The sequence below is a fragment of the Sylvia atricapilla genome, chromosome 2, assembly GCF_009819655.1.
Source record: "Sylvia atricapilla isolate bSylAtr1 chromosome 2, bSylAtr1.pri, whole genome shotgun sequence".
NCBI classification, from domain to species: Eukaryota; Metazoa; Chordata; class Aves; order Passeriformes; family Sylviidae; genus Sylvia; species Sylvia atricapilla.
In genome coordinates, this window is record NC_089141.1 from 13,196,071 (window position 1) to 13,222,858 (window position 26,788).

At 46.4% G+C, this 26,788-nt stretch overlaps 1 protein-coding gene across 5 annotated transcripts in view; it reads left to right on the forward strand.

The window, feature by feature from the left end:
* Positions 1–23,969, forward strand: part of ILDR2 (immunoglobulin like domain containing receptor 2) — a 41,174-nt gene extending 17,205 nt beyond the window's left edge. Inside the window, exons 4-10 of one of the 5 annotated variants that reach the window (XM_066340873.1) lie at positions 3,425–3,481; positions 7,833–7,979; positions 8,740–8,916; positions 14,029–14,145; positions 15,584–15,794; positions 16,712–17,405; positions 18,228–23,969. In XM_066340873.1, the coding sequence (XP_066196970.1) occupies positions 3,425–3,481; positions 7,833–7,979; positions 8,740–8,916; positions 14,029–14,145; positions 15,584–15,794; positions 16,712–17,405; positions 18,228–18,263 (1,439 nt within the window). In that variant the 3' untranslated portion in view covers positions 18,264–23,969. Of the gene's footprint in view, positions 1–3,424; positions 3,482–7,832; positions 7,980–8,739; positions 8,917–14,028; positions 14,146–15,583; positions 15,795–16,711; positions 17,902–18,227 lie in introns of those variants that run through there. The other 4 variants (XM_066340874.1, XM_066340875.1, XM_066340876.1 and 1 more) reach the window with 4 other exon arrangements.
* The last annotated feature ends 2,819 nt before the right edge of the window (positions 23,970–26,788 follow it).

The following is a 26,788-nucleotide window of genomic DNA, read 5'->3' on the forward strand; positions in this document are numbered from 1 at the left end:
ATTTGCTCACTGCTCTGTCGCCTGCCTGCCTCCTGTGTATTAACTCCTGTCCTCGCTCGCCTCTGCTGTGTGTCTGCACCTCTTGGAGCTGCTCTGCATCCCCTCAGCCTTTCCTCTCCCATTCCTCCTCCCGTGCTCTGCCAGTGCAGATGGCGGGCTTCCGAGCTCCGTTGCATTTCAAGGCTGGCTGGGGCCTGGGGCGTGTGAGGTGCCTGGTGAGAGGCCACTATGGGCAGGTAAAACCCTTCAGCAGCATGGTGGGAATGAAGATGGCACATGTCCCAGATCCTTGCAGAATGAGGACAAACTCCTAGCTCTGACACAGTCACCCGGAACAACCCTGGAAAACGGGGCCACTGTCTATTCCCTCTACCCCCTTGGTGGTGAGAGCTTGCACAGAGGACACCAAGCTCTTGTGGGTGGGGGCACAGATCTGTGACTCAGCAGTGGTGCCCAGCCATGGCTGGGAGTGCCTGCAGCCCTTCTCAGGTGGGCAGAGCTGCTGTGCAGAAGGTGGTGTGGTCAGATGGTCTCTTGGCAGGATGTTTTACTGAATTGTTTCTAGCCCCAGCGTCCACTTTAAAATTTCCTTGGAAAAAAACCAAAAAAATGAGAGAAAAGGAGGTGAACTTAAAGCCCAGGGAAGGAGCATCCTAGGCATAGAGAGATGGGTGAGTGCTGGCCATGGGTGCTCTGACTGGCTCCTGCCTGCTGTTACAGCCATGGGTCTAAAAGGATGCCCTGCTCTCTGTTTTGGGCAGGGTGTGACCCACCAGGGTGCTGCCCTGGGATCCCCTCTGTGGCCACCGCCTGGCTCAGGGCTGTGCCCATGTGCGGGCCAGGCTTGCAGAGGGCAGGAGGCGAGGACCAGTGGCAGCCCTGTCCCTGTGTCCCTGTGCAGGATGGGGGTTTTGCTCCACTTGTTGCTGGCAGCAGCAGCAGAGGGGGGAAGTCACCTTCAGTGAGGGACAGTGGTGGGAGCCTCCCGTTGCTGGGGCAACTGCAGGCAGCCTCAGCCTATTGGCTTCCCTGAAGGAATGGTTTGGGGGAAGGTTAGCAGGGGGTTAATCCAGCCCGGGGTGGGGAGGGGGCTGAGCTGTGGAAAGCTGCTGGGGGCAGGCAGTCCAGGGGTGGGCATTGTGCTCGCTGGCTGTCAGCTGGGCTGGGCAAGGCAGGCAGAGTTCAGGCAGAGCTGTGATGGGATTTGCTGCTGCCTCGGGTCCTCCCAGGCATTGTGCATCCCTGCTGGGGGCTCTGGGGGCCCCCAGGGCTGTGGGACTCCCGTTGGCAGGGCAGGGATGCTAATTCCCCAGGCAGCTACTCTGACCAGCCAAGTGAGGCTGCACAAGCAGGGAAGTACTGGCTGCTTGTGGGTAGCACAGAGGAGCTGCTTTGGTTCTCTTTGTTTATACCAAGTTCTCAGGCACTGTTACATTAAGGAATGCTTTTGGATGTGTGATTCCTCTTGGAGATCAGAAGGTACTCAGCACTAGCAGGGTTTGAGTCTCTCCAGGTAGGCTGAAAATAAAGCAGGCACCTATTTGTCGATGACCATTTGAGAAGGAGTTTCTGCTGTTTAAAGGTGTAATTTCCTTGCCTATTTCACCACAAATAGAAGCCCTAAATTAGCTATGTACCTCCAGCAATTTGTCCAGTGGCATCTGCTCTCACACTAGGGCTGCATGTTAGCTTGTGCAGAGGTAATAACACATGGGAGGTGAGCTACATGCTCATGGCTGCCCATATTCTGCATGTATGAGGTTCATGTGGGTGCTGTTCACATATGCACACAGAGGCCTGCAAAAGAATTGCTTATTGTTTTATCAAAATAAGGAATATACCTAATATACACATGGAACATAACATGCTAGTTGTGAGCGGCTTGGACACTTGATCCTACCAGGAAATGGACTGCAAAGAATGTCATGAAACTCTTTGTAAATGTAGATGAAAATTTTGCAGCAGACTGGTGGCAAGAGTCCTCCCTCAAAGTGGTAAATGGGGAGCAATTATGTGAAGCATCACCATGCTTTTGCTAAGGATTTGGGACCACCTCATCAGGATGGGCGTTCCTGTGAGTACTAGTCAGCTTTGATGAGTTGCAACTGACTGCAAAGCACTGTCTGCAGTCATGGTGTACTCATTATGGCTCCAGAGGCTTCCTTGTGGATTTTTGATCTCTACAGAGTCTCTGCTGAAGCACTGAGAAAAAACGGCTGGTGGGAATTTGATTGTAATAACCTTCAAGGACAGACTAGAGGCCGAGGAACTTGGGATCCAGTTCATCACTGTGTCTGAGTGCTGCGTAGTGCAGGACCTGGAGGGCATGTGGGGAGGTTAAAGGTAGCTTTCTAGCACTTTTGCTTTGGCTTACCCTTAGCTGCTCCTGTTGTCATGCCCAAAATGTGTGTCTCTCTTCAGAGCGCAGCTCTCCTACCGTATGCATGTCTTTAAAAATCCCAGCATGATCCTGGGGCTCTATGGGAGAGTTCACAGCACAGCTGCACTTAGGGCTGTTCTGCCAATGCACAGGTGTGTGTAAATCACAGCTGAGCACTGTGCAGGATGTTTGCTGTGTACTGGAAATATCCCAGACATTCTGTGCCAAAACAAACAGGCATCAAGCTGCCTTTGGGCTTGGAGTTTGTTTGTATTTGGTTGTAAATTATAAATCTGAAGTTAATGTGCCTTTTTTGTTTGTTTCCTTTTCTTTTCATTTTTTTTTTTTTTTTTTTTTTTTTTTGCAAAGTGATCCCACAAATTTCTACACTAATCCTTCCCTGGCTGGTTTGCTTCCATTGGGAGTTGGCCTTTGTCACATAGTGTCACCAAGATGCTCATGCATCTCCAAATAATTAGCACATGTGCACAGCATTCCTTCAAGGCTCCTTTCCTGGAGTTGTTGGTGCACTCACAGAGCCCCACATGGAGAGCAGCATCCATGGGTTTTGGAAGCACGTGGCTGATTTATCAATAGCCTTGGGTTAAAGATGTTTCACATCTGTAGAAACTACATCAGTACATTTCAAAAATAAACCGTGTCCTTCTATTTAAGGACTGTTGTGCATTTCCAGGAGCTTTTGCATGTGTAGAGTATTAACTCCAGGAAGATGTTACCATGTAACCATGCTAAAGGGACTCCTTTTTCTTGTCATTTTGTGCCTAGATTGGAGAAGCTCTGTTCCAGATTCTTTCCCCCCAGCTCCGCTGATAAAGATAAAATACAAGGACACAGAAATGGCAGAAGTGCAGAGGCAGACACCAGGCATCGAGCAGGATGACATCTGTGCTTGATAGGAATTCACATAACGCAGAGTGCAAGTGGGCTGATGAGGAAGGGAGCTGGAGGCTAAGGCAGGGGCTGGGGAGTGTGTTTTTCTTGCAGTAACCTCTCTCCTTCTTCTCCTCCTTCTGTCTTTTCTAGGCAGGACAGGGCTGCTTGCTGATCTCTTGCCCAGTTTTGCTGTGGAGATTATGCCAGGTATTCAGTCATTTCACCCTTAATCATCCATTCCTCTGTCATCTTGTCTGTTTATCCTTCTGCAGCATCTTTATGTGGTGTATGTTTCACTTGTATGTGTGTTTTATTTGGGGATTTAAAGAGAAAAGCCTATCACTTATTGGAAAAGTGCTGGGTTCAGATCTGGTGCTGGGCCATGCTGGGAGCCAGCATACAGAGATGGTTGATGTCATGCCAGGATCAGTGTGAGAGCAGAAATGCCAGAGCTGTTCTGGGGAGGTTTTCTACCAAGCTCTCTGCTCTCCCCCTGCTAGCACAGAGGAAACTGTGCTGCAGCCTGTGAGACCCCACAGCCCTGCGTGTCTCTGTGTGTCAGCTGCTCCTGTGCAGTCACTCAGCTCCCCAGAGTTGGCCTGTGCTGTGCTCCACCATCACCACAGATGGTAGCACAGGAGGGGCTGGGAATAGAGCATTGGCTAGCAACCCATCAGTGGCACAGCCCCTCTTGTGCTGCATGGCCAGGCCATGAGCTTGGAAACACCAGGTGGCTGGCCCCAACGTGAGAGCTCCATGCCCGCGATAAATCCCTTGCTAGCCAAAACCAGCGAGAGCCACCAGTTCTGGTGCTCCTTGCAGAGGGGAAAGAGGCTGTGCAACAGATTGTTCTTGAAAGGGAAAAGCTGTGAGAACATTTAGCCCTCGAGTCATCTGATCGTTCCCTGGTGGTGCCCGAGGAGCATTTCTTTCACACGTTTGTGCAAAAATGCAACTCGTCATAAATGTGTGAAGCTATTTTCAAGCCTGTCCCAGAGATGCAAACAGAGAGAAGGCAGACAGTCACACACCTTCAGTGTAACCCAAAGCTCCCTAGAATTCCTGCATGGCAGGAGAGGGATTGGTCTTTTCAGCATAGATAACAGTTGATTCTCTACTGCCTAACACTTTTACTCCCCCCCCCCCCCCCCCCCCCCCGGTTATTTGAAATTTCACTGAATGGGTATAAAATTATGGTGTGTTGGCCAGATATCCTTCTGGTACCCTTACTGTATGGGTAGACAGCAAGAAAGTATAAGATGCAGCAGCAAACCACATTTCAGCTGTTGGTGTTGCCTGTTACCTGAGGAAAGCAGATACTTATACAAGCACAAACCAGTTAGTTTCCATTTAGTGACGACACAGGTTGTCAGCTTGGTAGTCATTTGAATCTCAGCATTACACAGGTGTGTTTGGAACTGGCTGAATCCCAGTTTTGTGCATAAAGGAAGAGCTAGCAGGCTCTTTTTGCTGTTTTCTTAACCTCATCAGAAAAGGAAATGGTCTAACTTCCTGTGAAATAAAATCCTGACTCACAGGTCCCTGTGGCTGGGACACTGATTTCAAACATCCACTTTATATGCTGAGTGAGTATCCTGCAATGTGCAATGTACACACTAACCTGACCTCTTTTTGTATTCCTAGAGTGCTTTCTGGGAGACCACAGATACACTTCTAATGGACTTGCTGTCTGTTTTTTCCTCTGCCAGGCTTTTACCCTTTATGGAGTGGTTATAAGCTGTTCACTAACAGCTCTGGAGATCTGACATCTGAGTTTCTGGATAGCTGTGGCTGGCCACTTGTGTCAAGCAGTACTTTTTCACCTCCTTCTCTGTGTCCATGATGGTTGTAGAAAACAAGATGAGAACACAACAAAGAAAAAGTCACTAAGCTCTTGCTTAGATTGGTGTAGATTAGGAAGTACAGGACTGGAAAGGATAAACTGGCTCCCTGTCTTGCATTCTATTCACAGCACTATGTAATTTCATCCTTTCTGTTAGCATCCTTAGCAAGTTTAGGAGTAGCCTAAGGTTTGGCCTTTGTCTTCCCCATTGGATCACTTTCTTTGATGGACTTCTTTTAGCTTTTCTCTATATCACTGATCATCTATTTCTGTCCATTTATGTAAGATCTTTATCTATAATACCTGCTTTTCCTCCTGCATTTATCCTCCTACCATATTTACAGGCAGGAGCTACATCTTCCCTCGGCCTTCTGTTTAATAGAGTAACTCAGCAGGCTTCAGATCCCCTGCTGCCAGGCAGGCTCCAGAGTCCCTTCATCCCTCAAATCCCTGCTTTCCATCGGATCCGACCTAAATTCGTCTTTTCTGCTGCAAAGATGACCAGAGCTGTATAACATCAATAACTTCAGATGAAGTTATGTGGAGAGGAGGCCTTGTGTGATGGCATTGATATTTCCTTAATACTACTGGAAATTCTTCTCTTATTTGGCCTAGGATTACATTTGCCATTTTTGGCGGCTGTATTGTGTGAGAGGTGACAGTAATTCTATGTGTACTGGATCATTTATTTTGTTTTTCAGTTCTTTTCAACCAGTGAAGTCCTGTTCAGAAAAGAAATTGTTCTTGATCTTTGAACCTGTGACATTGAAAGTATTGCTGCATACTTTGAAATTCAGGATAATACTGCATTTCACATTTCCTATTGTAGACCCAAGAACAACTGGCCCTTTGTATAACATGTCCCAGCCTTTAGTGACAATGCATCCCTGCTGCTTACTGTCATGATATTTTAACACATTCTTATTTTCTATGTCAAGGAAATTTGTGAAAATATTAAGCAAAACAGCTGCTAGAAGCAGAACCTGAGGGACTGTGTCAGTAATCTCAGCTCTTGCTTTCCCGTTCATGAATGCTTCCCTTCTGCCCTTTTCTTTACTTGTTAGCTGAATTTTTCTCAGCATATAGTAAGTTCAGCCCCAAAAAATTATTCCACAGGAACCAACATTAAATGCAAATTTAAATGAAATTCATCTGTGTCAGCCAAAAAAAGAAAATAAGAATTAAAAAAAAATGTTTCACTTCACACTTCTGAAGTGTTTTGGTTTGTAGATGCCAGATCTTTGACTGACATCTTTCAAAGGAAATTTTAAATTCTTGATTTAAAATGGCATTTTTAAAAAGAGGAATTGTTTGTAAAAGAGTTAAGGAAAGCTCCAACAAAGTAAAGACTCATACTTTTGTTCAAACAGAACGCTGTTGATGGACCAAAAATGACACTTCTTATTTTTGCATTGTATTAAGAACTGGGAGAAGTTCTATTTTGAATGGTCCAAGTGAATGGTCCATTTTTCCTTGACCTTTTAGCTTAGCAATACAGGTCAGAGGTGCACTGTTTTTCCAGTGTGATTCTTCAGGCACATTACAGTCCTTGTATTAATACTTTTTCATCTCAAATTAAACTGTCCCAGGAGACTCTTTAGTGAACACTGGACTTCTGTTTGGAAATAGTGGTCTGCTGCTTTATTTCCTCTGAAGTGGGGATGGACTCCTTCCCACTGCAAAGCAGTCCCACCATGTCTTTATTTGCTTTTTGCCACTTTTCCAAGGTGGTTGAATGACCACCTGGGTACACCTGAAGTCTTTTCCCCACCAGCAGTCTTGCTTTGAGATAGGTCGGTGAATTTCTCCGACACAAAACCAGCTCCAGGCCTCCTCTGTGTTCAGAGTTCTTGTAAATTTTTGGTCCAGATGTGTTCACTGATCATTCCCTTAGTCTGTGGAATTCTTTTGTGGCAGTAGGTGCTGCCCTAGCACAGGCTGAACCCTGCTCCCTACCAGACTTTTCAGCAGCGAAGTTTGAGATATCTTTTCTCCCTCCCCTTCCCCTTTAAGCCCCATCCTGGTTTTTGTGGGCCAGCTCTTGCATGCTTTCTTTCATTTGTAGGGTGTTTTTCAGCTGCTCCCTTTTGGGGCCTGGCGCACATCATCTGAGGCTTCAATGAGGGAGAAAAAATAGTGGTTGTTAGGTTTCCTGGCTGGCTGTGGCTCCTGAATAGGACGTTCATTCGGCGCATTCAGGAGAATAATTGCGTGCGTAGGCCTCGCTGCAAAGGGGCAGGCCTGGCTCCTTTACTGGGCTATTTATAGCCTGCTTTTCACCGGTTTGTCCCATTGAAACCAGAATGTGGGCAGGGAACAAACATATAAGCAGGGCATGAACATGGCCAAGAAGAATGAGTCTTTGATGAGGTCCAAATGCTAATGGGGCATTGGCGCAGGTCTGCTGTGGGGCGAAGGGTTTTTGGCTGGGGAACCAGGGCTCCTGCCTCTGTGCTGCTCGCCTGTCAGCCAGCCAGAGATGCTGCCAGAAGGGACCACATTTCTGTAGCTCATTTCTCACTGTCATGTGCCATTTCTGCTTTGACACAAGAGGAGGAGTAGACCTAGCCCTAGACCCACAGGCAGTCGCTCCACTACTGTTATTCACCTGTGTGTTTTGTCTCCTCGCTCTCCGCTGGGAGGATGTTGCTGATGTTCTCTTCCACAGCAATGTGCAGCCCTGTAAGTATCTCCCTTTCTCCCCTTGTTTTCCAGAGTGGGTCTTTGTGGGCCTGGTGATCCTGGGGGCGTTCCTGTTCTTCCTCCTGGTGGGGATCTGCTGGTGCCAGTGCTGCCCACACAGCTGCTGCTGTTACGTCCGCTGCCCCTGCTGTCCTGAGTCCTGCTGCTGTCCCCGGGCGTGTGAGTAACCCTGGCCAAGCCCGGTGCAAATCTTCTGCCCTACTACTTCTGCTCCCTGTCAGAACAGGAGGAGAATCTGCTAGTATTGCTTCCTTTGCCCTGAGCACTTTTCTTGGCTAAAGGACTGGTTCTTAGGGAGTGAAGCATCTGACCTATTACTCAATGGTTGAATGCTCAAAGTTAATTACAAATGTAATTCACCAAGCCCTCCCTGCCTTGGCAGCTGTGCCTGCTTTTCCAAAGTGTCATGCTCCCATTCCAAAGTTGTTGTTGTGTCAGTGAATGTTGCGGGTCAGAGCTAAGAGCATCCTGGGAGGTTTCTTCCTGGCAATGCAAATCAGCTGTCCTCTACAACAGTGCAAAATCCTTGCAACCCAGCAAGGTTCCTGGTCAGGCTCAGTCAGATCTGTCAAGTTCCATGAGCCTCATCCTGCTGCTTGAGTCATCAGTTATTTTTAAAGCTGAACTGCCACTAAATCATGGCAGCGGTAATGCTGGCTGTAACACTCTGAGTGTCTTTCTGGGCAGCTCGCAGTGCATTATTATTATATACAGTATTATTATATGCAGTGCATATTTTAATCTCCCTTCAGTACCCTTTGAGGCTTAGAGAAATTTGGGTTGGTCCTTGTTAATTAATTTATCTGGTTGTCTCCTGTGGGGTTGCCACCAATGTAGGTGTGAGTTTCGTCCATGTGTCCAGTGGGTCTGTGGGGGGGCTTGGTGTGTGATGCTGACTCTTGTTCTTTTTATTTTTCAGTGTATGTAGCAGGCAAAGCAGCAAAAGCTGGGTACCCTCCTGCAGTTTCTACTATGCCAGGTCCATACTACATCCCCAGTGTTCCTGTAGCTGGTGTCCCGTCTCCTGCTGTGCTGATGGATAAGTCACATCCCCCTCCCTTAGCCCCAAGTGAGGCCAGTGGAGGAAGCCAAAATGGTAATTTGCAGTGCCAGGCAAACATTCAGTCCTCTGACTGGGAGTAGGGCTGGGAAGGGGAGGAATGACTGTCACTGATCGAGTGGTGTAAAGAGAAGAAGCAGAGGGAAACTGCATTTTAATCCTGTCTCTGACAATGACATTTGCATTAGGGGAACACGATCTAACTTCTCTAGGACCATCAACACAGAGTCAGTTTGGGGGTGCTAATTAGGTCAGCAGGGAATGAACAGGAGGCCAAGCTCCTGTACAGGACCCCTCTCATTACTGCTGCAGACATTCCCTTGCAGAAGACAAAAGGATGAAGATGATTTCAGGGGAGCAATGGCAGGAGCCATTTTCCCCTTAGAGTTGATGCCTTGCAAGCTGCTTTCTCTTTGTAAACTGTCTTTCCAACCCTCTGCAGGGCACTGTTTGGCCTCTGGCAGCAGTTTATGGTGCAGCATGTTTTACTGTGCCCATGGCATTTTGGGTCAAGTAACCTATTCCCTTGGTATTTCCGTCTAAGATCTTTTGGGGCTGGACCCTGTCCTCTACTTTACAGAAGTCAGTAGGTCACTTTTTTGTTCAGCCTTTGCATTTGTGAATGTGAGTGATGAAAGGCTTCGTGACTGGAAAGGAGTTGTGGATCTGTGTCAGACCTAGAGTGTCAGTGTGATGCCTCTTGCCTTGGGGAGGGTCATTTCTGCTGCTGCAAAGGAAGCAGCCATCAAGCAGAAAAGAGGGCAGCTATTTAGCCACATGCATTTCAGGATCAGAGTGGCTGTGTAAATTCAAATATTCTGCAGCAGAAATGACTCTCACCAATGTAGTCATCACTGACCCAGCTACATGTCTGATTTCAAAGCACTACACTAAGTATCAGTTGTTAAATTAACTCACAGCAGTGTGTTGATAAAACGCATATGAAAAGACAAGATTAAGTAGCATAATTAATTAAGCTTCTGGAACAGCCCTACACATGCTTCTGTTGCCCCAGTCAGTATATTAACCTTTCTGGAATTACAAAAAGTATTTTTTTTTCAACAATCATACTTTTTTTTTGGCCACTGAAATCAAAACAGAGCTCTGGAATGGAGCATTTTGAAATAGGAAATAAATCAATCACTGATCCAATGCAGAATGTATCCAATTCAAAAACCTTTGTCAGAAAATGATGAATGACACCTCAGTGCTTCAGATTTTTTCTCCTGTGAAAAATGTCACTGCATGTAGAGTGTGGTGTTGGTTGTGGGAACTCCAGGGATTTTTTAAGAGTCAGATCACACCTCCCAGTCTTGTCTCTGCTAGCAGAGCACAGGTTCAGAATAAAAAACAATGGATATGTTTGGTAGCCAAATGGAATAGCTCTTAGCGTCCCATGATCCTTACACAGAAGGATGCCTTTAATATATAATGCATCCAAATCAGGTTGTCTGGTCTCAAACCCTCACCTCAGGACTTGACAGGAAATAGTATATATGACAAAAACATTATCACAGAGTTTTAACCTGTGTGGCAAGACAACGGAGATTCTTAAGCTTTTTTAAAAATTAGTTTACCTTTTTTGCAATAATACGGACAAACCTTTAGTCTGGACCTGTTGTTCAAGGTGCTTGAACTGTGGAGCTAAGGAAGAGTTATAGCCTGTACTCTTCTTTTACTCTAAAGGTCCTCCACAATGCCAGAATATCCCCTAATGACAGGCTGTAGAAGAGAAAACATTCTGTGGCTTTTCCAAGCTACTTATTAGCTTGTTGGCCATGCAGCAAGCTAAACAAAACAGGTGATGGTTGAGTTTATAATAAAAGCCTTTCTCAGAAGGAGAATTAAAAGCCTCTGTGTCCTCCACACAGCTGGTGTAGGTCTGATCTGAAACTATGTATCTTTGGGACTTGGACCTTTCTGTCAAGTCCTTTTAAAAAGATGAGATCGGAAGTGCTGTGGGACAGACGCTGGAGGATTCTGTAATTCTGGCTAAAAACTAAATACTTTGCCCTAGATAGAGTCTGTGCTTGTAAATGACCCCTGTGAGAGGATCTAGGGAGCAAACACAGGCCTGAGAACAGTTAGAAAAATTGTCAGGGCTTACCTAAAAGCCATGTGGCAAAGTTCAGACTAAGCCTAGGAACTCTATCCTAAGCTTAGGGCTGAGTGGAGGAAAAAAAAAAACCAACCTCAAAACATTTAGCTCTTTTATTTAGAAGAGTGTTGACAACACATAAGTTAGGATTTTTGCTCTATTTTAAATGCACTGGTTACCTAGAGGCTCTTGCATTGATCATTTAAATTCTGCACGCAGGGAAGCTTTTGGTCCTAGATCTTAAACATGAAAAGGGTATAAGGATGAGACATCAATTACTTCCTAAACATACTGGTCTGAAAAAAAATAGTAGTGCTGTCCTTTCTGGGGAGGGAGACAGCTTATAGTTTTGGCTGAGTTGGTTCCACCCACAGAAGAATAAAAATAGTGTCTAGCTAAATACAAATTAAACATTAGAAATCTATGAACTGTTCAAGAGAAGAAAATATTGGAAGAATGTTCCATTCCCTCTGACTTCAGTGAATGGTTCTGGACATGTGGTCAATATCTCTGCATCTTTATTCCTTTTTGATTAAAATGGGCTTAAAATGATTCAGACCTGATTAAAGGATTATGGCAATTTAGCGATGAAGAGTGTGAGGAAGAAGCAATAAGATCTTTGGTTCTCAGCTAAAGGAATAATGAAGAGATTTAATAAGTTGAACATTTAGTATCATTATGAGACGTATTTAATAAACAAACATAGAGACAAAACTGCTTCCTCTGTAGTGAAAAATACTTTTTATGAGCTGTTCACAGTCATCTTTGCAGATTTAAATCCAAAATTAATTTCTAGATACTTGCAGAATTAACCAAGAAATTAGTTTGCCTTTTGATACACAGCTGCAATAGCAAGTTCAGTATGAAGCTAGCATGAAGCCTAGCTAATTCTCCATCAATTCCAGGAGCTATAGATATTGCCCAAACAGATGTTTGGCACAGCCTCAATGTGAGCAGTGGCTCTGGGGAGACAGAGTCTGGAAGCTGCCTGTTCACATTCCCCTAAGGTTATGAGCAGATCAGAGTGTTTTGCTGGCCTGTGTATAAATGAGGTGACAGCTTAGCTGAGCTCTTAGCTTGTACAGTAGAAGAAAGAATAGTGAGAGGCACAGTACCAGACAAAAGTGAAGTACCAGCTACAATGGTGAGATGGAGAACTGCCCTTGTTGCTCATGCAGTGCAGCCAGAGGTGCCACTTTTGAGGCCAGTCAGTCCAGCCTCACTTGAGGAGACCTACCGTGCTTCCAGTTTGGGAGGCAGAGGCAAGATTCCTTGTGTTCTGTAAACCACTGTCTGCATTTCCAGCCACTGTGCACTCACTCACAGGGATAATAAAACATATGCTGCTGCCAGCTGAGTTGTCTGGAGACATGTTAAAAGAAGAACCTTGATAGACCCCTACTATACTTTTACATCCTATACCATTCCCAAGTGGAGACACACAAGGTAATCTCAGGATGTAATCACTTATCTTACATGTGCCAAACCCACAGTAAAGCACTTTGCTTCTGAAGCAATCTGTGGGGTTATGGAAGGAATTGCTCTGCCCGTTTCTGTGGCACAGCCATTCCTGAAACATAGCATGGTTATTTCCTAGTGCACAGACACATGCACAGCAGTTTAGGACAGGAGGTGCCTAAGAATACCTCTGCCAAGTCCTTGCTCAGCCCACACAGCACATACTATGCGACGTACTACCAAACCCATATGTTAATAGCTCGATGTGTTGCGGTGGTGAGGGATAAAACAGAAGGAACAGGTTGGCTCAGAACCACTGCCCAAAGTGTTTAAATTGTTCCCCAGCAGGAGCATTCATACTGCAGCAACACTGCAGTATTCCCACAAGGGAACAGGTTAACCCCATACAAGGCTGACAGGTTCCATTTTGTAGTGCTAAGTGAATTGTCCTTATGATGGTTCTCTAATGAGGCTGAATTTGAGGGTTGCAGTCCTCTCTAGTACCTAGCGCTGAATTTCTGTCAATCCTGAAATAGCTCCAGGATGAGACCTTTCTTAAATAATCCGCTATAAAACCGTTATTTTCTTCAGAGTGGAAAGGTAGAGTTCTCTGCTTGCTGACCATAGTCCTGCCTTAAGGTAGTCAGTTGTTTGTAGCTATTGTTAGTAGTGCATGGAGCTAACCTGCCAGAGTTAAATCTGCTTTGGCTCCAAGTGTATAGGGCCTTCTTTTTTACACATAGGCACATGGACAAGCCAAAAGCTCTCTAGACTTCCCAGAAGTTGAGCATTTCATGTATGTCTTAAGATACATACCTTTTCTGTAAAGTAAAGCTTGTAAAGAATCCCAGAGCAGTTTCACAGCTATCAGTGACCTGGTTGGCCTCATCCCTGGAGTCAGTATAAATCTCAAATCAGTGTGATGTGCTTTGTGGGACTCTGTGTTTCCTTCTGTATTCTCTGGAGCTTCTACCACATGCTCTTCAGCCTGTGTGAGGAGAATTCATGGGGGTGGGAGAGTGGAGTGGTCTTGCACAGTGACAGCTCCCAAATGCTCAGCCACTTCTTCTCCTGCAGAGAGAGGTTAGAGGAAGCCTGATCTTCTGGGACTGCTTCTCCCATACCATGACGAATCCTTTCAGTAGTGCTGAGGAAGGAGAAATGAGTTCTGCTTTTCTCTCTGCCGTCATCTGTGGGAGTTGGAATCACTCTGTGGCAATGAGGGGGTTGCTTTTGTTTTAGCTGGGCAAAGTGGGCCAACTCCAGAGTGAGCCTGTCTCACATGAGGGAGGGTGAGGTGCTTGAAGATGTCCCACCACTCTCAGTGTCCATCACTGGATGCACTGGATTGTACAAATTGGGCATTTCCAAACTGCTTTTGCTGTTCCTGCAAACTATTAAAATGATGCGAGTTCTTACAACCTCACATCCCACACTGTAGATGAATTTCTGGTGGAGCAGCGCCTGACTCAGTGTGTTTTGACGCAGCCTACCTGCCTGCAGACGTGAGCTCAACTATAGGAGCAGTGCTGTGGGAAGGGCACCTTGTTCTTACGTGGGTTTCCCTCTAATGTTTTCTTTTTCCTCCCTAGCAGTGCGCAAAGGGTACAGGATCCAGACTGACAAGGACAGGGACTCCATGAAGGTGCTGTATTATGTTGAGAAGGAATTGGCTCAGTTTGACCCGGCTAGGAGGATGCGAGAACGATGTGAGAAACGACCATGGTTTGATTTTTTTTTTTTCCACTGACCTAAGAAAGACTGGGAAATTCATAGTTAGAAGTTCACTTGGTTTGTTTCAGAGTCAGCCCTTAGGATATAATATCCAAGATAAGCTAATTGGGACAGACAAACTCTGGATTTTAGGTATCTGCAGGCGTGCTCTGATTTTAAAGCTCTGAGGCTTACTTAATCATTCTTATAGCAAAGTGAGGGATACTGAAAAGCTCAGGAAAATTGTCCACTCATATAATTGAACTTTGGGATTATCAGCATCTGAAAAGCCAAGCCCTACCCATACTTTCTACAGCCTGTGGTGTAATAATACCTCTGATATTGTTTTCACAATTTCTTAAGAGTGTGATGTCTGTAAATTCCCAGCATGACAAAGTAGATGAGGGATGATTTTACTGAAAGCGTGTTTTGTGGGCTGCAGTGACCACAGTGGGGCTGGAAGGAAGCAGGAAGTTTTTTTGGAGTGGCTGTTGCCCTCCAGAGGGAGCAGGGTGGTGAACAGGGACATAGTGCAAACTCAGAACTGAGCTTCTGTGTGGAACTCCTCACTGTCTTCCCACAGCCTCTTGTAAGCTTTATTTCCTTAAATAAAGGCTGAGGCTGCACTCAGCGTGTGTCAGAATACAAACCCAAGTGAGGATCTTTCCACATTAGGAGGCAGAGTTGCAGAATGGGACAAGGTGTGTGGGGAGGGCTTGCAGTACTGCTCCTTGTCCTGTGGCTGCTGTGTGCAGAGGACAGTGGCAAACTGGGGACTCAGTTTCTGTGGGCAGCACACTGAGCTAACCCATGTTAGGCACTGCTAGAGGCTCACTTAAAACAGCCATGAGACATGTGGGATCCTGAAAATCATTGAAGGGAAGGGCTTTAAGGAATGACACTACATCAAAGCTCTGTACAGATTAGGCATAACGAACAAATTATATATACTTCTAAAACAGTCATTGCTGAGCACACTGTCTTCTCCACCCACAAGATTTACTATAAAAAGACCTCTGCAGATTGGTATGTCAGGCCTACAGATGTCAGTGTGCTTGATGGGGTAGAGACTGACAGTGATTCAGACAGACTTTTACTTTTTTCCTGATCTTTTTTTGAAGGGGTTGCTTTTGTTTTAGCCGGGCAAGTCAGGCCAAATCCCAAGCCAGCCTGTCTCACACCAGGAAAAGGGGAGGTGGCACTCTGTGCTGTAGTGCTGTCCCACCAAGCTTGGTGATGTGCTTTGTGATGGACAAGCTCAACACATGAGCTCCCTGACCTTGCAAGGGCAGGGAGCTCATGTGTTGCTGAGGGGAACCTCTTCCTGAAGACTGAACTCAGTTACTTGGGACACACAGGCTGCTTGTGATACCCTCAGAATCCCCCGCCCGGCTGCCATCAGGTGATGCTGCCCATCTCATTTCTTCCCTGCAGATAACAACACAGTCTCTGAGCTGAGCTCTCTGCACGAGGAGGACCTGAACTTCCGCCAGCCCTACCGGCAGGCGCGGAGGAAACCTCTGCCGCCCGCGGGGGACATGGACGGCGACGCCGAGTACTGGGCAGGAGTCGTGGGCGGGGGCAGCACCTCCAGGTCACAGGCGGTGTCTGATTACAGGGACGAGCGGGACAGCTACTGGCACAGGTGAGGGATGCTGCGGCGGGGGGCAGCTCTGTCTGGCAAAGTAGTAAAGAAAAGCAGAAGGGCCAGATGGACTGGTAGCTCTCCCCTATTTCCTGCTGCCCTTGCTCTGCTTAGCAGGAGAGAGGGGCTAGAGAGAAACAGGAAATCTGGACATGTCATTAGATGAGGTCAGAATGAAGCTGATTGCCACAAGCCTGCTGAAGCTTACCCAGCTGGGTAAAGCTAGCCCCAGTCCCAGTGGGATGTAAAAGTGAGATCAAATATGGGAAACCAATCCACCCTTCCCGTAGTGGGCAAGTGCAAATCTCTCTCTTGAGATTTGTACCTGATGCCTCCAGCACTTCCCAGTCCTGATGTGCTTTACTGTATAGGAGTCACACCCTCCTGCTTTGGTGCAGCTAGACCAGTGCTCCAGGCCTAAAGGAGTTGCATTCTGGTGCCTAGAGTTGTGCTATCTCTCAGCCTTCCCTCAACTGCAGGGATTTCCTTCCTTCAGTAGAGGGCTATTGTACCAGCTCACCGTCTTTAAACCTGCTTCAAAACTGCCCCGCTGTGAGCTTCTATAGCTGGACTCTTGGGTTTTTCCAGCAGGATATACACCTACAAGCTCTAGGATGAAGGAGAAGCAGGTACAACCCTGTGTATTGGAGGACAGGGCAGGTGCACCCCGGGGGTAACCTCAGGTAACATTAGACATGAAGAACCTGAGCTATCTGCACTAACCTGCCTTTACAGTCAGCAGAGAGAACCCTGGCTTTCAAGGATGTGATAGATCTCTTCTTATGGAAGATGATGAAAACAGCTCAGACGATTCATGCCCCTAGGAGGGCCTGTTCCCCTCCACTGTCTGTGCAGGCAGCCGAGGGGATGAGTGCTGCTGGATCCTGCCCTCTAACTCTACCTCCTCCCTCTTGCAGTCAGCAGAGATCCAAGTCGGAGATGCTGTCCCGTAAGAGTTTCTCGGTGGGCGTGCCGGCCGTGTCCATGGACGAGCTGGCGGCCTTTGCCGAGTCCTACAGCCAGCGGCCACGGCGGGCGGACAGCCAGGAGCTGCTGCGGCGCTTGGAGCGCTCCGAGTCGCACGGCGGGCGCGGTGGGGGCCTGCCCCACCAGGACAGCTCCATGGAGGAATACTACACCAAGCGCTGCAGGGGCAATCGGGAGCCGCTGACGGACTCGGAGCGGGGCTGGTCCTACAGCCCGCCCCGCAGACGGGCCCACGAGGAGAAGCACCTTCCCAGGCTGGTGAGCCGGACGCCCGGAGGGAGCCAGAAGTACGATCACTCCTACCTCAGCAGCGTCCTGGAGAGGAAATCCCGCAGCTATGACGAGGGCGGCGACCACTGTGCCACCCCCTCGAAGCTGAGCTCGCAGCCCAGCCAGAGAGGAGGGAGCACATACTACGCCTGGTCACCGCCCTCCACCTACAAAGCCGAGAAGTCGCAGCCGCCGCCGCAGCAGTCGTCGTCCCCCGAGCAGGACGAGGAGGAGGAGGACAGCCTGCCTCCCTACAGCGAGAGGGAGCTGAGCCGAGGCCCTTCCTACAGGGCCAGGGAACAGGCCTACCTCAATGCCTCTGACAAGAAGAGGAAAAAGGACCCCAAGAAAACAGTGAGGCCATGTCTGGTGGTCCTGGTCCAAATAGGCTGAGCGGAGAGCCACCAGGCAGGGGTTACTAACCAGAGTTGATGGGCAAGGGGGTTTTCCAGGAGGGGAACACCTGGATTCTGGCTGACACTCCTTGTGGGAAGGGGAAAGGAACTGTGGGGGTAGGAAGCCAGAAGGGATAATAGCTCCTACAGAGGAGTCCACGATGGAGGGGAAAGCCAGATGTGCCTGGGACTGGGGAGGTAAGGGATATCTTTGGCATCTGGCCTGGTTATCCAAGGTGGTGGGAGTTTATCTGGAGTTTGGGAGGATTGTGGTAGGGAAGTTACCCAGGTCTTACATAAATTAAAGGGCTTTGCTTTGGCCTTGATACTTGTTAAGGAAGGGTTGAAAGGCTCTTGTTCTTCTGGACTGGGGCAAGGCTGGTAGGAGGGGATGATGTTAAAAGAGACATCTTTCTGAAAGGGGTGAGATCACAGACTCCCATGGGTGCATGGGCTTCGTGAGGGCCATTCATACCAAAGGCATTCCTCACCCAGGATACCAGCAAGTGCAAAACATCTTGCCACAGTCCAAGCTAGTGAAGACTGATGAGTTCATGGCTGTTGGAGAAGGGGATCTTCCCCATCTAACCCAACTGGGGAAGTCTGCACCATGAGGGAGACCTTATCATTAGAGTAGCTTGGCTGTGGGAGAGAGGATTGGATTGTGAGTGGACAAAGCTGTTGCTGTTTAGTTGTGTCTTTGTCAAATCTTTGTCTGTCCCTTTGTCTGTTCAAATGAGGGGTTTTCTGTTGACATTTAATCTTCTCTCTTTCCTCTCAGAATGATTTCCCAACAAGGATGTCCCTTGTGGTTTGAAGTTGTTGTGGACCTGTCATGTTGATGGGCTGGATATCATGAGGTGACTGCAGTGGAGAAGATGCAGAGCAACAAGCAAGGCATGCCTCTGTGAACCTTTGCAGCCATCAGCCATGGACTGTTTCAATTTTTTGTTTCATCCTGGGGAGCTGAGGCTTTTGTAAGACACAGACTCCCATGGACAGTACTCGACCTCAGAGGCTCTGGAAGTCTGCCAGGAACATGAGGCTAGGGCTCTCTTTGGCACTCTGTTTTCCAGTGCCCCCCATTCTGCACTGGATGGCAGCCACGTCCCTACTGCCCCTGCAGCCCTCCCTGCAGCCCTGAACTACAAGTGAGCTGCCTTTGTGCCTCTTGCCCTGTCCCATGTGCAGAGGGAGGCGTGTGTACCTCTTGCTCTCACTGTCTCCTCAGTTCTCTGTTTGGATCAAAGTTGTCTCCATGCTTAAAGCCTGTCTGTATCACCCCTGTGCTGGGAGGAGGCCTTGTTCTTACAACTGCAGACTGCCTCTAGCTGATCAGGCCCTAAATCAGAAAAGAAAATCCACATCCTTTGAGACACTGTAAGAAAATGACTGATTAGATGTTACCTTGATAAGGGCTGGATGGGGAAAGAGACAACTATGAGCTGGTTTGTTTAATATATTTAGTTGTGTTCGTTGTGTGATGAGAGTTGCAGGTGAGATTGATGTATTGTTTTGAAAGTGGGTCAAAGTAGCTTTTATTGTGATGAGAGCATGATTTGTTTCCCCCTGCCCCCAACTGTGTTTTGTTTTGATGCTGTTGCATTTCTTTGCAGCTCAACTGTGACCCTGTAGAGCTTCAAGCTGGAGTATCCACTCCACCGTTAAAAGCAGTGCTCTAGCCTTCCTGGTGCTCTGCTTCTAGCAGCACCAGGCACCTCTGCCACTCCAGTGAGTGGCCTCCTTGTTTCAAGGAGGCAAAAAAGGGGACAGCCTCAGTGAGAGGGCAGCTGCAGACCTTCATCCTGTGCCACTGGAATCACTTCTTTCTGGGAATAGTTTCCCAGAAGAAACTACTACTGAAGAGAGAGTAACAACAGTGGGAGAAGAATAAGCACTGTGGATGGATACAAGCATCACAAGTCACCCCTTTTCACTTAAAACCATTCCATTCACTTTTGTTGGGATATGGTTGGTTTTAGTGGCTGTTGTCTCAGGAATAGCTTTATTTAGAAGTGAGTGCTTCCCGCCATTTGGAAGCCTGACATTCTGGTTTTCATAGGGTATTATGCAGTCATTTATTTAGCTGCTAAAATCATCATGTGAGGGAAGATGATGGGAACATTTTAAGGTCCAGTATCTTGATCCCTTTTACACCTAGAAACAACTTAGTGCCCCATTGTGTTATGGACATTGTCAGTTTCTGAAATGACATCTTTGTTGTTCCTCTGGGAATTTGGGAAGATGTCTGGCCTCAGATTCTCTTACTCACAATACTATTTGGAACACAAGGTATATTAACATCACTGCAGTTCTCCATAAAAATAATAGATTAATTTCTGTATTACTCCTTTGCCAGATAGTTCACCCACCAGGAATGGTCAAGGGAGAGGAAAAATAATCTCCATAGATTTGATGACAGTTTTCACGTGAGAAGATGAATTGATGAAAGGATGACATTTTTCTCCTACACTCCTCTAATGATGACTGTAGCTTTGGAAATCCCAGTTCTGGATCTTCCTGGCCAGAGATGGATTAGCCAGCAGGAACATACAATTGTGAAATTGCAGAATTGTTTGTGCAGGAGGTAGCCTTTAAAAATACCAAGATTTAAAGTTTCAACCCTCTGCCATGGGAAGGGATGTCTTTCAACTCAATATGAGGTTGCTCAAAGTCCCATCCAACTGGATCTTGAACACTTTCAGAGATAGAACATCTGCAGCTTTTCTGGGCAACCTGTTCCAGTGTCTCATCACCCTCACAGTAAAGAATTTCTTCCTTGTATCTAATCTAAAATTACGCTCTTTTACTTGAAAATCAATGCCCTGGTAAAAAGTCCATCTCCAGCTTTCTTGTAGATCCCTTTAGGCACTGGAAAGCTCTTAGGTCTCCACAGAACCTTCTCCAGGCTTAACAGCCCCAACTCTCTCAGCCTGTCTTTATAGAAGAGGTGTTCCAGCCCCTCTGAACATTTCTGTCTCCCTCCTCTGGAGCTGCTCTAACAGGTCCATGTCTTTGTGTGGGTGGCCCCAGATTTGAACACAGTACTCTGTGTGGGGTCTCAAGAGAATGGAGGAGAGGGAAATTTCACTCCTTAGCCTGCTGGTCACTCACCTGATGCAGCCCAGAATATGGTTGGCTTTCTGGGCTGAGAGAGCACATGTCTGGCTCATGTCCAATCCTCATCCACCACTTTAAAATCACAGAGTTGTAGAATGGTTTGGAAGACACCATAAAGATTGTCCAGTTCCCCAAGTCCTTCTCACGCTCCCAGTCCATTCTTCCTCCAGTGTGCATCAATCCCAGGGGTTGCCCTGACTCAGGTGTAGCACCCCACACTTGGTTGTGTTGAACTTCCTGAGGTTCTCGTGGGCCCACTCCTCAAGCTTGTCCCAGGGTCACTGGATGGCATCCCTTGCCTCCAGTGACTCCATGGCATAATTCAGCTTGGTGTCACCCACAGGCTGCTGAGAGGGCGCTCAGTCTCACTGTCTGTGCCATCAATGAAGGTTGAACAGTGCCAGCCTTTGCGTGGGCCCTTGAGGGACACCACATGTTACTGATGTCCTTTTGGACACTGAGCATCGACTGATGCTCTGGATGCGGCCATCCAGCTAATTCTTTGTCCATCAAGTAGTCCATCCATCAAGCCCATGTCTCTCTAGTTTAACTTAAGTGTTGTGTGGGATTTTGTCAAAGGCCAGAAGTCAGGGTGCATGACATCAGATGGATTTTCTTTATCCACCAGTGCAGTCACTGTCATTAGAATGTCTCCAAGTAAACAGGCATGATTTGTCCTTGGTGAAGCCATGCCAGCTGTCTTTAATCAGTCCTTTCCCATCCGTATGTTCTGAGATGGCTTCCAGGAGGATCTTTCAGGGCAACAGAGGTGAGGCTGATTTGGTCAAGAGCTCCCAGGGACCTGCTCTTTTATCCCTTTAAAACGGGTCTGATGTCTCCCTTTTGCCAGTCACTGGAGATCTGACTGCCTCAATGCCATGACTTTTCAACAGGGAGAGCAACTTAGCAACTGCATTTACCGTTTACCTTGAGATGGTAGAGAGAGTCTCTCTATGGCTGGAGAGACTAACATTTTAAGTGTTTAAATCTTTTTTTTTTACCATTAATTGTGTGTTCTTAGGAAAATCACAGCACAGTTAGCAACAGGTGGGCAGGTAGCTGCCATCTGAGGTCTCTGAGGCCTTGAGAAGTCTACAGAGCTCTACTACATGCTGTTTTAAATGAAATATTTCATTCCTGACATATGAGGATTCTAGCAAGTTGATGTTTTGTTAGTCTGAAAACTTTGGCAACCCCTGTGCCATGAATTTCAAGGGAGCTTAGCCTGCTATCATGTCCATCAGACCCAGGAAACAGTTAACATAAAAATTTGAAAGTGCATCTAACTATGCCAGAAAGGGTCCAAACCAGTGCTTTTACAGTCTCTGAATACCTCTGTCTTTTGAATAATACTGAAAGCCTGAGCATTACAATCTCCTCATTTCAGTTATATTCTGTCCCTTATCTCAGTCACTGTAGTTTATTTGATCAAGCCCTCAGGAATGAGTTGTGTGTATTAAAAAATACAAGTCTTCATTTATTTGAGTCAGTTTTGTTTATTCAGTGCTGGTACTTTAGGGCATCTGTACACTGTGTGTAAGAAGTTGCCATTTGTGTATCTAGCTTATAAATAAGTAGTTGCAAGCTAATGCTTTTAAGAAAACACTTTTAATTGTACAAAGAACTGTTTGTGAGAAATTGGAAGCATCTCTTGAATCCAAGTACCTGGAAAAGTATTGATGATTTTATGACTAGTGATTCTGTGAGTTTTACCAGATGATAAAAGTTTCAGCTGCAGAAAAAAAGGTCTTAATTCCCTGAAGTCAGATTTGAACAGCAGCAACCTTGCTCTGAAATTTTGGATTTTGTATCTCTCTTACAAATCTGCAGGAATTTTCAGTTACTGATCATGTCTGTCCTCAGGCCACCTTTATTTTTCCCATTAGAAATGTGTCTGCAGCAGCAGGAAATGGACCAAATCAAGAAGTGAGGGGTGACAAGAGCATCTGCACAGCTACACAACCCTAATGACCTGTGACTCCTGCAGCAGGGGAGCAGAGGGCCAGAGACTGACAGACAGCTCGAGAGGAGCCTCATATTTCAGGAGAGGAGTAATGATTTGTGTCTGTGCCATCTTTCAGAACACCTGCAGAATGCTGGCGCTGGGAAATAATGAGCCTGGTTATTATGTGGTCTCAAATTATAAGTTTTCCAGTGATGAATTTTTATTGCTGGCATAAAATTAAAATCCTTTTCTTACTGGATACAGATGTCTGGGTCATGTCAAGGACATGGAGTGTTTTGTGGTCTTAAAATCACAGTGTCACACCAGTGACTTGCTAAGAAAACAGATGATGAGAATACCCTCTAAAAATTTTAAAGAGCCCCTAGAGCAAAAGCAGGATCAAACTTTAGCAGTAGATTTGGCTGTGCTGTCAAAAAGTGATCTTGGCTACTGAAAAAAAAAAAGGATTTGACATAGTGGAAGGGGAAAATAAATACCAATGGTAATGATTTCCCATCAATCCCATTATTCCATTAAAGTACATTGTAAAAGTTCCAATGGGTGGCTTCAGTGTGAACATTCTCAGAACACTCCATTTCCACTGAAATGGAAAATGAACAAAATTAGCACTTGGAATACTTCAAGTTTTTGAGAAACTCTCAACATTTATAAGCTGAAACAGGCATCCAGAATTACTCAGGCCTTTGTGCTGGCATATGGTACAGGGGACTGGAGCTGTAACATCCCCACCTTTGTTCCCAGCTGGAGTTGGGTCAGGGGTGGCCCTCAGCAGTGTACGCCAGAGCTGCATCTCTGAGTGATAAAGGACAGCTGCTGAGAGAGATCGCTGAGAAGGAGCAATCACAAAATATTTCAGAAGTCAAACCTTGCCACAAACTGTTCCAGGTACATAAACGCAGCACCACCGTGTTTATCATTCCTGGGCTGAAAATAATTTTAATGATGTGGAAACTGTTGAGAAACTGCATGGAGGTGTCTTTTTCTCCAGGTAGCTTTCACACAAGATGTGGGTGAGGATCCGTTATTTGTTACCAAGCACAGGGTTTGGAACATGTGGAAATAAAAGCTAAATTTGCTTTAGCCCATTTTTTACTGGAGCAAAGTAGAATCCAGGAGCAAAGATACCTTTGGCATCTGCCAGGTGCTGCAGATTTGCCCCTGTAATTCCAGAAACCTCTGTGGTGTAGCATCTCTATTAGGCTCTACTGGCTCGAGGTGCTTTCTACAGCAGCTGTGATGTTGAGACCACCCTCCTAGTCACCTCACCTGGGGCTCCTAAAGTCCCTTTCTCATTTCCTGGAAGATCAGAAAAGGTGTCTATTGCATAATGTGGAGGAACAGCTATCATTTTGATGTGATCTCAAAAATGCCAGCTGGATTATCCAGCATTTGAAACAGCAAAAATCTAAAGAATAAAGTTAGCTAATACTAAAGGAAGGAATGTGCCATGAATCCTATGTGAATTCTCTTGTGACCTTTATAATTCTTTCTGACATTCACCCCTGCCTGCATAAGGGCCTTTGCCAGGGGAGGCCATCACATCCTCTCCCTCTTGCCTGTCATTTTTTGTCATGCTTGTAATGCCTCTCTGACCCCTCTGCTTTTCTCTGGCTATTTCCAGTCAGCCTTCAGTGGGGTGCCGAGGGATTCCAACCAGTTTGGATGCAGAATGAGTGGCCTTTTGTAAAAAGGCACTTTTACCCCCTATAAAAACAAAAATTACAGAATGCCCACAACAAAACCTCAAGCCTTCCAGATACTCTCTCAAGCCCAAGGAGGGGTGTTACTGGTAACATTTAAAAAATTAAAGCTGGACATGATTTCAAAACGGGTCAGTCTTGTTTTCAACCCCAGGGCAGCTGCAGTCAGAGCTGTGGAGTGCAAACAGCAGGAGTAAATGCATTCAGGTTTGATTGTCCTTGGTGAGAGCAGTGGTAGAGAGGTGCAGCATTTAATGACTCAGAAAGCAAATGGAGTTCCAAGGTGCTATTACTTACATGTGGGTTACAAGTGTGAACCAGAAGTCGACAGGCTTGGCTTAAAAACCAAATTCAGTCCAGGGAAACTTGAGGCCTGGCCCAGGGGTACAATCCTATTGCTGTTTACAGATAGGCTGAGCTTTTTTCCTGCCTCTGTTGCTGCCTACCACAGCCATTTCCCAGCCATTACACAGTGAGCGAGTGGCTTTCTTTGCTGCTGTTATTTTACTTAGATTGTCCTCCCCTGTAACGAACTTTTTCAATATGAAGGGGAGAAGGATCTAACAATACTCTATAATGAAAATGTAACACTTTTATAGCTTTTTGGGAGACGTCCACATCCCCAATTACCAAGCATTATACATTTGCCATGTGTACAGTATCGAAGTCGTTGCCTTTAAATTGTCACCATGGAGAATAAAAGCAGGAAAAGCTCCCACCAATCTGCCATTTTTATTATCCTGCAGGCAAACAATTTGCCCAATTTTTGCTAAGATATGAGCAGTTTACATGAGTAGTTTTCAACCCCTTTTTTTGATTAATGGGCAATAAACCAAATATTTTCCAGTGGAGCAGCTGACCTTTCATAAATCTCCCACCATTCACAGGATAACATGCAAAAACATTCTGTCCAGCATTTTCATACAAAAAAATCCTTGCAGGTACCCTATGGAGCCACATTCCTTCAGAGAAAAGATAAACTCTCCCCTGCTCTTGCAGACTTAAAATCTTTCTTTTTTTTTTAATTCAGAAAACGTTTATCTTTTTACTACAGACCTGTTCTTTTGGCCTCTTTGTCCTTAGGTCTGCAGTACTCTGGACTGATGATTTTTGTGTCATAAACAAGCAACTTCAGTTGAATCCTGTCTCAGTGTTGTAAATAATGGATTAAGACTCACACTGTTTGTAGGGTTTGTAGGCGTAACCTGAACAGCATTTACATGTTTAGATCGTGTCTGATAGGTGTTATCAGCAGTCAGGGGCAGGAGAAGCAGCTCCCAGCACTGCTCTGTATTTCCCTGTGCAAGGCACAGCATCCTTTGGCTCTGAAAATTGTCACTCATCCTTTATTTTACCACCTGTAAATGTGCTCAGTGTTTCTTTGGGCTTCTTTATCACTACTTTGTCCATCCCTCAATTATCTCCCTCTGCAGAAGTCTCCAAGCCACCATGGAGCAGGAAAGGTGCCCATCCACACCTTAAAGACTAATTGAGGGTGAGGAAGACCTACCAAGAGAAACCCTGACAGATCACCCAGCTCAGAGCTCTGCAGGAAGTCACCTCTGGGTGGGACAGTGTTTGTGCCAGCCAAGGCAGAGGTGCCCTGCAGCTCCCACCATAATTCCTGGTTACAACTTGTACTCTTCCATGCCCCCCAGTCACACTTATCCCTGAGCACCCGACTGAAGGTACGGGTTTGTGATTCAGGGCCATTTCTGAATTAGAGAAAGGAGCCTGAAAAAATTGCCTCAAATGGCACAGGACCACTTAATACAGCAGGTGTACTGTTTTCATTTAGCCCTTGCTGTGTGACAGAAATCCTTTCTGCTTACATGGCAAGATGGTTTCCATCAGCCTCTCCAGAGCAGGTGGGAGTGATTTTCATGTCCCAGTTGTCAGATCTTCTCTTTTAGCAACAAATCACTCAGTGCACTTGTCTCTGAATAGGTACTCCAGGCTAGTGAGAGGCAGAGCTCCAACTGGTTGCATTTTACAGTCAAGAGCCTGCTAAATCATTAATTAATTTAGTCTCTCAAAGTTCTCTGCTTCTTGGCAAAACCAGAATGTGTGTTTCTGCAGGCCTCAGGCCTGCTCACCTTGGAATTACAAGTTTTGCCAAGGACTTAAAACGTCCAGTAGGGTGGAGCAGTAGCACAAAAAGCTAAAAGCTTTACCTTGTGTAAAAGATGTGTAAAGTGTGTAAGAAGTGTAAAGATACACTGCCCACTGCCGTGTCCTTCCTAGGAACCAGTATTGTCTATTTGTCATCATTAAATTTATGTGCAGTGACAGAAAAGACACCCCTGGTCCTTGCAAATGGGCCTCTGAGAGGAGGATGTAGGGGGAAATATGGGTTACAGCAAGTCAGCCAAGTGAGAATGCCTAGAGGCCTCTGGCACTCGGGACTGTGCCCTGTTGGGAAGGACATAGCCCAGCAGGATTTACTGCTCCTGGCTCTGGGCTGCCCTCAGGGAACAGCCTTACTGCTCACAGCATCCCTGACAAGGGGTTTGCAACCCCTCATCTTCACATCACTGATCGTGCAAGGAGGGTGAG